The sequence below is a fragment of the Biomphalaria glabrata genome, chromosome 13, assembly GCF_947242115.1.
Source record: "Biomphalaria glabrata chromosome 13, xgBioGlab47.1, whole genome shotgun sequence".
Lineage (NCBI taxonomy): Eukaryota > Metazoa > Mollusca > Gastropoda > Planorbidae > Biomphalaria > Biomphalaria glabrata.
Window position 1 is genome coordinate 25,903,908 of NC_074723.1, and position 14,791 is coordinate 25,918,698.

The following is a 14,791-nucleotide window of genomic DNA, read 5'->3' on the forward strand; positions in this document are numbered from 1 at the left end:
TTTGTCAGGTGACGGTTTGTGTTATACTACCTACACCCAAACCAAGATAAACTTAAGGTCAAGCTAGAGATGACCTTTTTAAACAAGTGTGTTCTCGTGAACATATTAATGATTTTCTCAAAACATTTTTTTAAAATGTGAATCTTATTGTTTCAGGACACATGATTGTCTGGAGGGGCAGCACTCACTTGTTAAATAATGCAATATAAAAAAGCAATAAATAAGACTTGAAATTTATTTTATTAAATATTACTGTCACATGTCTTAATTTTAAATAAACCAAATAAAGAAATAAATGAAACGGAATTTACATTAGAAAATAATTAAAAGCTCAAGATATACAAGATTGTATGTAAGACAGATTCACCCTGAACCAATTTCATCTCTTTGTGAGAGTTCAACTAAACTTCTGTATCCGTAATTCTATTGTACAGATGTGGGTTGTAAGGTCCATAAACAGATCTCAGCCCTAAAAAAAAATAATATATATATATATATATATATATATATATATATATATATATATATATATATATATATATATATATACACACTGTTAGCTGTTTAAGAATTTTAAATTACTTTTACTTCGTATAAAATCACATCACAAACCTCATTCATGCATGCCCACACATAATCTATCTATAAAATTCAGTAAAAATAATTACAAAATGTTAGTTAATGTTGTTTTACCTAATCCCAATGTTTTAATACCAACAATGTTCTTAGTAAAGCGAGCAGAGTATTTGTCTGTACCTATAGTATGAATGTTCTCACAGAGTTAAGTAAGAAAAAGACTTCAGTAAATTAGTAAGAGCTATTTTCACTTTAACCATGGCGGTTGTTTGGCACAAGGAAGAGTATTCAATTTATTTCAAATATTTTTAAACGACAATTAGTACAAGTGCTTATTAAAACTATTTTATGGCAGCGTTACCAAACCAACGTAAAGAAAAACAATGTTATACCATAAATACTGGATTACTATTTCATAGTCACAAATTGGCTCACTGCGACTTATAAGACAGTTAAAAGGTGAGTGTTAAGAAAAAAAAAGGGGCGGGGGGGGGGAGAAAGCCCATCGACATATTAATAAAAGTATAAATTGAAACTGGAACTGAAAATATAGCACCTTTGACTATCATATTTCCAAACCAATGCTTTCAGCTTCCTCCAATACCGCTTAGTACCCACTGGGCATGTGGATGAAGTCTAAGATCTATAAACACATAAAAAAAACACGGACCATGAAAGAAAAATTCCAAGGATGATAATTGTCCTAAAGTTAACTTTTTCACATTTATTTTGACCTAAAGTATACTTATATAATAAGAAGTAGTTCTATTTATAAATAAGTTCTACTGATTGAAAGGTAAATATTTTCATGACAATAAAAATGTCTCAATATTTTTCAGCTTTTAAATTTTGATATTTTTAATTTTCGAATTTATTTATTTATGGCAAGTTACAAAGCCCACAAAATGGAAAGAGGCTATACGTATGATATATGGTAATATGTCTGATAACTTTAGTTGAAATACACAACTGTCATTCGTTTAAATAAGTCGGTAATCACTTTTGACAGAGTCTGTCTGTGTGGTACAAAATGTGTACATGTTATTTCTACCACTTAACATTCTCGAATTAAGTTAAAATTTTGCAGAGTTATTATTGATAATAATAATAATAATAATCTTTATTGTCCGTAAGGAAATTTGTCTTACAATTTGTGCATCAAACCAGACAAAACATTGTAACTATACAAAAAAATGTACATTCACACCATACTCACTCATAATTTACATGTGACAAAGTTTATATCAGATTGTTTCTATTCAATGATTTGATTGCCAGGGGAACAAAAGAGTCCTATGTGTCTGTTTGTCAATTAGTCGTTATTTATTAATTTTGTTTTTATAAGGAAAATATAAAGTAAAAACGCACTAAGATAAAGGGAGATTGTGGAGAATTAGGCGATAAGAATTGAAACATATCTAGAGTAAAATAAAATAACTGTACGTTGATGTAAAGATTATATCAAATACTCCTCTATGTATTTGATCAATTATAAAGAAAACTTTGTATTGGATCCGTTGATAAATTTTCACTAATGATTTCCCTTCTAAAAAAATACATTAGCTTATTGAAATCAGTTGTTCTGCAACTTCATAAAAACTCAAAAACTCAATTTTAAGAAAAAACAACAACACATATATTAAAACGCACTAAAAAGTAGAAAATTGAAATTTTGCAGAAATTCATATTCAATGATAATACATGAATCAATAAAAAAAAAACAATTAGTTAATAAAATTGTTGTAATTAATTAATTTGGTTATTTATAGGGCAAGGAAATTAGAGCTTGCAGTATTTAGATATAAGGCAGTGATTTTGCGGCTCTTTCCGTGTAAGTATTCTTTATATTTTGCTTGTTCACGAATGTAGACTAGCTTGACTACGTTTTCCCTAATGATTAATATGAACCGCTGAATATTAAATCAATTTTGTAGATAATTTTTCCATATAAAACGTGCATTCTTAGTTTTTGAAGCTTACTTTTAGTAGCTAATACAAAAGAAATCGCATATATATAAATATATATATGTACCCCTTCAAAATAGCGCGGACAAAATAGCGCCAACAAAATGGCGCGGACAAAATAGCGCCGACAAAATAGCGCAGAAAAAAAAATATTTTACTCATTTTGAAAGAAATACTTAAGATATCGTAAAATATGAATAGAGCCAAAATTTTTTGGTCTTTTAATGTTATAATTTTTCAGTCATTTTGCAGGAAACACTTTAGATAAATCATAACATTAAAACAAAATAAGCAAAAATAAGGTAAAATGAATAATTTTAAAATATAGCATTTATTTACATTATAAAAGTATACTTCTAAAACACGCAAGGATACTTGCTAAATTTACACACACAAACACACAAACAAACTTTCACAAAGTTAAATTGTAGGACATGTCACGTAGAAATTCCATCACTGGATTGTTTTCTTACATTGGGTGCTGGCAATATAGTTATGCGTTTTAAACAAAGGTGAAAAGAGGAATGATATATGGAGTAATTTCAGATCTTTCAATATTGAAAAGATAGAGGCATCAACAAAAATGATGCCCAGGACATTAAATTACTAATAATACGGTACTTTTATACACATCATAAGTAAATCCGCGCTATTTTGTCGGCGCTATTTTGACGGGTCACACACACACACACACATATATATATATATATATATATATATATATATATATATATATATATATATATATATATATATATATTTATATATACTGCCAGTGGACTTCTTTTTTTATTTAATAAGTAAATAAGATATACGTTTATTTGTATTGATTTAAAAGTGGTGTATTATAAATTCATGTAGACTTATGTTAAACATTTTATAAATGCCCCTTTTTTAGTCTATATTTGGGATCTTTTGATTTGTTTTTGGCATATCAGATCAGATATAGATTTGCACAGTATTGTGAAAAAATGTGTATTATAAAAAGTTTTTTTTTAACAATGCTTAAATTAGCTCACTCCACCTGTCTGTCTGGTATAGTATAGTACACGTCATTTCTCGGTCTTTTCTGTTCTCGGATCAAGTTTAAAACTTTGCACAATTATTCATTGTCAAAAACAATAAACGAATCGATTAAAAAATTACAGAATTAATTAATAAGTGTTAATTAATTTTTTTTTAAATTAAAAAGATAAATTTTGCAGTAATGAGATATATGGCAGCGATTGTGCGAGTCTGTCCCTTATATAAACTTTGCACTCTAAAAGCTACAACTGCGTATGTATTTTTAATGATAGTATAAGTAATATATTTTCATGAACAACGGTTTGAATAATTCAGACCAAAAGTAGCCATTGCTCCTAAACTTGTCAAGCTACAAAATAAAGATAATTTATATTTTCAACAGTTTAATTTTTTTTTAGATCTAAACGTGACAGACGGACAGAAAGTTTACACTAAAACTAATTTCGTATGCTATATTTCGTGACTCTGTAGACTTCTGTCCTGGAGCGTTTCTAATGGTTTTACTAATGATGATACTCTAATCAAAGGTGAATATATCAAATGGAAAAAGAAAAGACCTTCGTGCGTATGAAACTTTTTGAAAGGCAATAAAATGACATTACTTTTTTTCTTTCAAATAAATTTAAAACATATCATTTTTATTTGATTTTATGGCAAATAAATGTGCAGAATGATCACATTACAGATCGATCTGTAACAACACTTTTGTCAAAATAGGCTGCCCTGCTGTGCTAAACAAAATTCTTTAGCCGTCCGTACCCACTAAATATATGTTTATCTTAGTCTTATATTGTTAATCTTTCTTTATAGCTAATAAACCACACTCAAACAGTCAAGTTAATGCTTTTAATGCTTCATTTAGTAACTGCATCATTGCAGAAAATTCAAGCATATAAAATATACTACATATACTTGTTCGATTGCTAAATTTTGTTCTATATAAAAAGCCCAATAAAATCGATACATTAATAATAGATAACCTGCTTTGGTATCTCACTTTACTTTGCTAAAAAGTCATTTAACTATTTTTTTAATAGCCATCAATAATATTTATTATTTCTTTCACATTAGCAAGGTGTTAAATTATACTTGCAATGCTTAACTTATTATTCGTTAAAAGGAAACGAATTCTTTGTGATCAGCTTAATGATTTTCATTCTTTTTTATATGATGTGGAATATCTCTACAACTATTATGTTGCTATACAGTTTTAGAACTTGATCTATTTACCGATCCGTTGCGATTAAGTCTAGTTCAGCTGATTTCACAATAGGCTCAAATAATATTTTATTAAACTTCCATGATCGCTTAATCTCAAGTGCATGTGAACATAAATTTTGTCGACGATGTGCACAAAATTTCAAGGTAAAAAATATTCTGCAAGGAAATTATTGTTTTTTCGTGTCTCTACAATCTAATTAAATCTAGATATAGAGCCTACAAAATAATATAGACTTGCATACACTAAACCACAATTATATAAATTTAGATTTTTTTCAAAAACATTTTGATTTCAATCTACTTACATCTGTGTAAATCGATGTAATCTAAGTTAATGAATTTATCCGAAACAAGTTTAACCCATCTTATTGCCTGCGGAGATGGGCCTGCAGCACCCACTGCTAGTTGTGAGCTTGTATCTTCCTCGTCTGGTGAGACATACACTCTAAGGATAAAAAAAAGAAATATTCATACAGTCAAAATGCTTTAGGCAAAACGTAAACTAACGTTGGGTTCCTATGAAATTTCGTAGGCCTAAACAGGTTCCTATTACCTCCTAGGCGATCACTAAGAACCAGTTTTGACAGGTTCGCAACCTGACAAACGCAAGTCGCGAAAAACGGCAACCTTTGTATTTATTTTCGGTGTTTTCTCAAAAGGCCGGATTGTTTTAATAGGCCTTACATCATTTACGCTTTCTTTAAGACGTGCTCCAATCGAAAAAAAACAAAAAAAAAACTAATAACATAAAGTCTAAGTCTATTTTTTTTTTTTTGTGAGGAACAGGAATACGGCATTCGTTAGGAAGTTCGCAGAACGCATTTTTATTTCCTGTAGGCCTGAAACCAATGGTATAAAAACATGTTTGCGGTGTCTTATACCGTACATTGCTTGCCATATGATTAATGAATGTAAAAAAAAATAGTAAAACTAACCAAAGATGATATATATATATATACATGGGCGTAGCTAGGATTTTTTTAGGGGGGGGGATTTTTTTCTCCCCTCACCCCCCCCCCTTCCCGTAAAAAAATAAAAAAAATATATGTACGTATGTGTGTGCACATAATTAATCTTTATTACACTCTGACCCTTCTTTCTTTCGGATGACGTTTATTGTACCCTAGAATAGGTTCTTCCTGAAGTTAGTGGGAATATTGTAGACTCCCCCCCTTTTCAGCAATGGGTCTGGGGGAGCGCTGTCAGCTGCGCAAGCGCGTGGCGGAGCTCCGCCGCCAAGCACTATTTCCGGTATTAAAAGCCAACAGAACGCATATTCTGAGGTTTCTACAGTGCATTATCATGCTATTAAAAAGTTTTATTTCAAAAACCTTATGTGCTATTCTTACTGACTTAGATTCTCCCGCGCCGTTCGGCGCATTGGGCTGCAAAAATCTGTCACTGGCAATGTCTGAAGCCTTTTTCCACTTTTTCCGAGGACCTCCATGAAAGTGTGGAGCCAAGTTGTACTAGGATGTCCTTGTTTGCGCTTTCCTCGTAATGGCCTCCATGTCATCGCAACTCTTATTATGCGTAATTTATTTTGTCGGAGAACATGTCCCACAAAACTCATGCGACGCTCTGTCAAAACCTTACTAAGCGGTCGACCCCTAGTTCGGCATAGGATTTCCTTGATTGAGACCCGATCTCTTATATCTGACTCCTAAAATTCGTCTTAGCCATCGTTGTTAAGCCACATTTAGTCTTTTTCAATTTCGGCAGTTGACTATTCACTGCACTTTATTAATGGAGCCCAGCCACTGGTAGAAATTTTTAACCTCTCTTGGCTACGCTCTTGGAATTAGGGGATTAGTTTTATCGTCCAAATGATTTCTGAGGGGTTATAAACTAAAAAATCTGTGGAGTTTTTCTTTAATTTCACAACCCCTTTAGCTAAGCTCGTAGAATTAGGTGACTGTAGTTTGCTTTATAATAAAATTGAAGAAAGAGGTTTTTCAACCTTAAAACTCTATGTATGGGTGTATTTAAACTCAAAACATCAGGAGGGGTTTTAAACTTTTTAAAAAAGCCCCCTGGAGGAGGGGGTTTAAACTCAAAACCCCCCTTGGCTTGGCCACGCTTATAGAATTTTGAGTGTGTCATTTGCTTTTTTAGCGGCCCCCGAAAGGAGAAAAGACGCTATTAGTTTTGTGTGACCTGTCTGTCCGTCCGTCTGTCCCGTTTAGATCTCGTAAACTAGAAAAGTTATTGAAAATCCGACATCACAATATTTTAGACCATTCTAAGTTCTGATGCTAAGGCTAATTTTTCTTTTCTGAAAGTGTAATTTTTTTAAATCACTTATCAAGCAGTTTTTTTCATAAAAATACACCCCTTTTACAAATATTCACTATTAATAGTAACAAACACTTGAGGCTCTTTATTAGGGGAGAAAATTATTTACCATATTTTTAACACATTTATGCAAACGGTTGTAGATTTTTTGTCAATTTTTTTTTCATATATTTGTATTGTTAAGTTATGTAAATTTTGTTATAATAAGTACTATATTTACACACACACAAATATTTATTTTTTTATGCATATAAGTCAGACATAATTTAAAACAACAATTAATAAGTAGTCTTTCTTATGTATGCATATATGTATATATACATGTACACATGGGCGGAGATTCTTGCCCACACAAAGAACGTGATTAGAATGTTTCAGTACAAGGCGACAACCATATCTGGGAGAGCTATATTAATAAACAACTTGGTCATCCCGAAGATAATCTACTTAGCAAATATAGTAGAACCTCCTCCTAACATCAATACCACTATCAGAAATTTTATTTTCAAAAACACAATAAGGAACATAAAACATACAACACTTATACAAGACAAAAAAAGAAGGAGGTATAGGCTTACAAGACATTCACACAAAAATCAAAACACTTAGAATAAAATTTGTAGGGAGAGTAGTAAGGTCTCCCAATAACTTCCCCTTAGTATTATATTATTTTGGACTTAGACTAAACAAACTTCTCCCCATTCAAAACAACACACCCCATCATTTTGGTAACTATACACATCCATTCTACAGATCACTCACAAGACACCTACCCAGCAATGATAACATAACACACCACGACTCAAAAACAATATACACTATACTCAGAGACAAGTTGAAAGAAAACCTAGAAGTTAGAATAAAGTGGGTCAGGGAGTTAGGGGTTAAACCAACCAACTGGACAGACACATTCACGCATTTACACAACAAATACATAACACCCAAAGCACGAGAAGTGACCCCAATAAAAGGAAGACTCTCAACTACAACAGGGTCCAAATGTGCCTGTGTAGTTTGTAACAAAGAAAACCAAAACCCAGAGAAACACTTATTTAGTGAATGTAAGTTGGTTGAGGAAGCAAAAAAAACTTTAGAAGATATTATTGACAAACCTGTGCAAATGTAAATACTGCTATTTTCTTTAATAAAGTACCTAAAGCCATAAATAAAAAACTAAGAGACATCAATGTAATTATTTTATCAGAATATAGAAACCTTATTTGGAATACCTACCTACAAATTGTCTACCATAATAAACTATGTAGTACAGTATTATTAGATCACATTTTAAAGAAAATTATTGAATGCAAAGTGAAACAATATAGCGCTAAATAACAATACCAAGATTGTCCATTAACTTGAAGAAAAGGGAAAATATATATATATATATATGAATATGTGTATGCGAGTGTGTATGGGTGTGTATAGATATATATCCCAAATGATCCTGTTTATATATTTAAAGACCCTGTAACCATATAATTAAAAAAGCTAGTACTCCAAAAAAAACCCCACAAAAAACAGTGATTGCCCCTTGAAATTGACAAGGGTTAAGACAATTCAAGACAGTACACAATCACGAAGGCCACGCCTTGACCTTGTGACTGTAAAGACATTAAACCAAAGTTTTGATCTACAAAGACGAGCGAGTTAGGCAGGAGAAAACGAGAGATCTCATTCAATTAAAATAGAGAATCATCGAAATGGAACATTAGGCCGGCAAGTCAAGGAACGGAAACACAATAAGGAACCAGGAGCAAACACGTGAAAACCCAAGAAAAGGGAAAGAAGAGTAACTCCAAGAAATCAAGAACAAGCATACAAGCGCAGACCTTTACGTTTTATGTAAACACTGTTTTTCTTCTGTTTTTCCTGTATTGAGAATCAGGCAGGACCACATGATATCTAAGCAAACAATTCTTTGTACAAATATGTACTTTTTAACAATTATGTCCATAGTGGCTTCATTACGAATATTGCAAAAATACCACCACTATCCGTATTTTGCATACCTGTGCAGTCTACATACAAATATATTATTTCTTACTACCTTGCAGACGTTTACAGTCTATACAGCTATTGTTCTTCTGTTGTTCTAATATTGAGCATCAACATAACCTCATATCTCAACAAGCTTCAACATTTAATTGTTACTAAATTAGTTTTTTTTTTACATATGTCAAAGTTTTTACTATTGTTAAAAAAAATTCTCCACCACCATTGTCAATATTGCGCATGCTTGTGCAGTCTGCAGAGAAATAATATATTAAAGAGGGGAAGAGGAAAATAAAAAAAGGGGGGAAAAAAGGGGGAAAATATTCAAGAAAAAAAAGTATATATAAACAAACACATATATATATATATATATATATGCATAGAACCTACAGTACGACTCTAATTGGCCCCTGTGACCAAAAAAAAAAAAAGCCACAGAGAAATTGTCTCTGAACAGAAACTCCTGATATACTGACTCTAGCAGACAGGATTTCCACCTTGATGATGAGGAAGTAGTTTTCCAAATCTCAAGGGAGGAAATCAAAAATTGTCATAAAAAGGGAGACAACAAAAGAAACAATATAAATGTTTAAATGCTTATGTTCACATAATTGTGAACACACATAGATGTGTATGCACGTTTGATAGAAGTTAATATAAAGAACTGGGGTAATGTAGCAAAGCACTAGGGAAACAACCATAAGCAATGAAGACAAAGTGGAAAAAAATGTGACTACGATGTTTAAAATGTTTTAATATCATTTAAGTTTCTACTTTCACTTTTTGATTGTTTCTATTTAATTACCTGTTGTCGACATTCTCACCACATATATTTTAAGAAATTTAAATTTCAAAAATATTCATTATATGCTATTGGAAAAAAAAAATAACGCCATATACAAAGCAATTTAAAATGTACCTATATGCATTACTATGTTTTGCAAACATTGTACTTTAAAATGTAACCACTCAATTTGTACGCTTACTAATAAAATATGCATCTTTTTGTTAATTAAAAAAAAAACCAATAAAGAGGCCAATAGCCCAAAAAAGAAGCAATGCCCAAAAAAGAGGCAAAGAAAAGAGGCAAAGGCCCAAGGATTCCTAGGATGTAAACAGCTCGACAACTGAAGTCAAAAGCTAAAAAGCCGAGGTATCAAAAAAAAAATAAAATATATATAGAGAGAGAGAGAATAGTGGGTAGGAGTGCATATATGCATAGGAGTATATGCATACACGTGTGCAGTAATATATATATATATATATATATATATATATATATATATATATATATATATATATATATATATTCATAAATACACTATATATACTTTATATATACTTTTATATTTAAATATATATATATATATTCATAAATACACTATATATACTTTATATATACTTTTATATTTATATATATATATATATATATATATATATATGCCTGCACATCATCAAGGGTCGGCAGACTATTGTGAAATGCACAATTTCCGCAGCCACAGCTGTGACCTACATATTTTGCCACATCAGGGCAAGCATTGTCCGCAGGTGGTCGATTTAGATTTTCTTTTCGCCGTCTGCGTCTTTCATATTATCGCGTGAACTGCAGTGCAGATGTTTCTGTAGAACAACTAACGAAAGAATTATTTTTTTTACGGAAATGTTTAATTCTTGAGGAATAAGAGATTGGCCCTTTACAAAACTATTAGATCAATGAGATATTCATTATAAGACATCAGTTAGGCCAGGTTCACATCTAACTTCACATTCACTTTCACCTATCCTTTGGTCTGCTGGACCGCTGGGGCACCACAAGAGATCTGTTAACCTTTTTTTCTCCATTATTTTCTGTCATTTGTCTTTGCTAGAATTTCATTCTGATAATATTGAAACCTGCCTTTTTACCTGACTGGGTGAACAACTTCGGGGGCCGATTTTGAGTATGTGTTTCCACACAAACTGTCTTTGTAACCTTGTTTTATATTGAAGAGGTATTTTTAGCTTCAAATCCTGCTGGAGGGGGGTTTAAACTCAAACCCCCCCCCCCATGGCTACGCTCATAGCATTTTGAGTGCGTAATTTGCTTTTTTTTATATTGAAGATATGTTTTTTTTTAGCTTCAAACCCCACTAAAGGAGGGTTTAAACTCAAAACTCATGTGTCAAAGTAAAAATATATCTGTGCAAAGTGTAGTTTTAAAAATTAGATCTAGATCAAGATCCTTTTGATATAAACATGGTAAACATGGCCTAGATCCATGAAACAGTAATACTTTCGTAGAGTTGGGAAACTTTTTTTTTGAGTGCCTTAAGTTTGTTTTAGGGCTACTATACATACGTCACGGTTTCAGTTAGTACCCAAGGAACCTTTATGCCAAGTTTTATTAAGATTGGTCAAACGGTTTTGATTTCTATTCGTAACATACATACATACGCCTTACTTTCTTCTTTTTAGTATAGATACTAGCCATTTGTTACCCGCGGCCCACGGGTCTTAATTTCAATATCACTGTCGATATAGTCACTGAGAGTGTTTTGTAAACAACTAAACGAAATAATAATGTTAAAAGTAAAGCAAATGCGTGAATGTAAAAATAGTATGAATGGAGCTGTCAAAATAGCTAATCTACCTAAATCCATTTTTTCAAACAAAACATTTGATTAATATATGAAATGAATATACTTTATTTTGTATGTTCATGTGTTAAAGTATAAAGCAGATACAAGCTTCTATTAAGGCGTTCAGCTTAGACCTAGCCACCTAGAGGCACATGACAGAGCATCATGGCATCGCGCTGTGAAAACTGGCGCACGGGTTGCTGAGGAAAATAGAACAATGCTAGAAGAAGAAAAACGCCAGAGAAGAAAAGCAAGGCCAGTGACACTAGCTCCTGCTGGAATAACCTGCCCAGTGTGCAGCCGAACATTCCGGTCTCACCAGCCACACGAGGAGGCATAAAACCCCAGTGCAAAGCCCTCAGCCCCCTGGATGATAAAGTGGTCATCATCGAACCACGATGGACGAAATAAAATAATTTTTAAAAAGTAGATCTATCATCTCTAAATTAGATATTGAGTTAGAGATAGATCTAGACTAATCTAGAGTTAAATATTGGCTTGGAAAGAGTTCATTCTGCGTGTGCGTGGAGGCTTTGCTCTGCGCATGCGTGACCTTTTTTTGTTAGATGTACGTGACTCATGAATATTAAATGTATGTCAACACGGCTTCGCAGCTATAGCGAACGAATGTATGAAAAATGCTTTAGAAAAACAAATTTGAATGTTAATTTGATTAAAATATGAAATGAAAAGACTATAATTAGTATGTTCATGTGTTAAAGTATAAAACTATCTTTGCGAAGAGAAGTTCTATCATCTTAGAGTTGAATTAGAGTTTTAGACCCAGGAATAGAGAGATGTGTAACATTTCGGTCTTGTCTAATGAAAGAATGTACGTCAGGAATTCTAAATTCGCAAATATAAGGAACGAATTATTTTTTTATGTAAAAATGCTTTTGAAACACAAATTTGAAGGTTAATTTTATTAAACAATGAAATTAATAGACTATATTTTGTATTTTCATGTGTCAAAGTAAAAAACTCTCTGTGCAAAGTGTAGTTTTAAAAATTAGATCTAGATCTAGACCCTTTCGATCTAAACATGGTAAACATGGCCTAGATCAATGAAATACTAATACTTTCATAGAGTTGGGCAACTTTTTTTTCTGGTCTTTATTTTGTTTTAGGGCCACTATACATACGTCACGGTTCCAGTTAGTAACCAAGGAACATTTATGGCAAGTTTTATGAAGATTGGTCAAACGGTTTAGAATTCTATGCGGGACATACACCCATACATACATACATACAATCGCCTTATTTCTGCTTTATAGTATATATATATATAAGGCTTGTCCTTTAATCATAAGGTGAGCAATGTTTCTTATTAAACACCGCAAATTTTTCCTTTAGGCCATTTGTCACAGGCCTAGCGGGGATAGTATACATTTTGCGAAGGCCCTAATTGAATTCTCCATTCCCGTTCCTCACACAACATTTATTTTGGTTTTGTGTTATCTGAATATAAACAAATATCAATTCGATTTTTAATGGCCCCAGTAAGGGGAAAAGCCGCTATTAGGTTTGTGGAAAATGTTCGTCTTTCAGTCTGTCACACTCAGATCTCAAAAACTAGAAGAGAAATGAAAAATCTTATTTAACAATGCGTTGTTGCTTGCAAAGTTTTGGTGCAACGGCTACTTTTGGTTTTCTAAAAGCAAACCGTTTAGTTTATAAAATTAATTATGCAAGCGATTTTTTCATAAAAATACACCGATTCTAAAACAATACATAAATGTAATGGAGTTTATGTTTACAATATGTTAACAAAGAAAAATATATATATTTTTGTATTTTAAGTATCAGTTTGTAGTATATATTTATAAAATGTACAAGAAATGTTCACAACAAATATAAATGTTAGTAAACTGTGATTTTTCTGGTACACTAGGTACTTAAATTAAATGAAAAAATACACCAATTCTGAAGCAATACATAAATGTAAGGGAGACTATGTTTACAATATGTTAACAAAGAAAGATTTTTTTAAATTTTTTAAAATTTTTTCGGTATAACTTAATCAAATATATTTATAAATGTACAATAAATGTTCACAACAATTATAAATATGTTTAATGTTGTTGTTTTTGTAAATAGAAACTAAAATTAAAAGAAAACATTTACGTTTTTCTTATTCACTACTTATGCACTTTGTGTGTAAATGTCACTTACATTTGTTTAAATCGACTTCACATGCAGCAACTACACAGTGCTACAATGTACAGAACGCAGTCGTAACATCTCCTCAAAACAAAATTTAATAATCAGATTTCATTATTTTTTTATTTAGTACCCCATCTGTATAAAAGCCCGTAACTTGTGTGCGTTTTGTCTGTCGGTCTGTCAGTCCGTCACGTTTAAATAAAAAAAATAGTACAAAAGCTACTGTAAATCTGATTTAACTTTTTATGTTCCTTCCAAAACATCGCAATAGTTTAAGTATATATAATAGGTTGTTCCGGTTGTTTTAGTGAAAAACAAATCAATGCCAAAGAATGTTTGGTATTGCTCTTCTAACCTTTATTAATTTAATATTCTTGCTTAAGAAAACAAAAACTCATGATCAATAATAACTTGCTCCGGATTTTTAAAAAATAAATAGCATTTTAACGCTAAATGAAAATCTCTATACTGACTTATATGTCATTACCTATAAAGTTGTTTTGAATATTATTACTTACAACCCCAAATGAATCTTTGAAACATTATTACATATGACAATCAAAACAAAGTCACCAGTTGAATATTCCTTGCAAATAAGCGGGACCTCCCTCTGAGTTTTTTGGTGATAACACAAAATCTCTTTGTAATCTTGTTCAAATTTTAACATTAATCGTTTATTTGGTTTCTTTTGAATGTAGAGAAATAACTGTGCAACAAAATATCATTCCTTGCTCTCTCTTTCTCTCTCGAAAATAAAAAAAGACTAGATCTATCTTAAATTTCATGCGATTCCGTACGACAGCTTAAGAGATTTCTTGATCACTCAGTATATCAGTGGTAACTTAGAAATATCTAGTAGATTAATAAAAGCTTTAGGCAAATAACATTACATAATTATTGTACATCAAGTTAATGCTTGAAATTCTAGTTAT

At 31.6% G+C, this 14,791-nt stretch overlaps 1 protein-coding gene across 3 annotated transcripts in view; it reads right to left on the reverse strand.

The window, feature by feature from the left end:
• Positions 1 to 221: 221 nt before the first annotated feature.
• Positions 222 to 14,791, reverse strand: part of LOC106052463 (uncharacterized) — a 92,531-nt gene continuing 77,961 nt past the window's right edge. For 2 of the 3 annotated variants that reach the window (XM_056008073.1, XM_056008074.1), the window contains 2 exons: positions 5,094 to 5,233; positions 222 to 469 (listed from right to left, as the gene is read on the reverse strand). In XM_056008073.1, the coding sequence (XP_055864048.1) occupies positions 402 to 469; positions 5,094 to 5,233 (208 nt within the window). In that variant the 3' untranslated portion in view covers positions 222 to 401. Of the gene's footprint in view, positions 470 to 1,132; positions 1,220 to 5,093; positions 5,234 to 14,791 lie in introns of all 3 variants that reach the window. The other variant, XM_056008075.1, reaches the window with a different exon arrangement.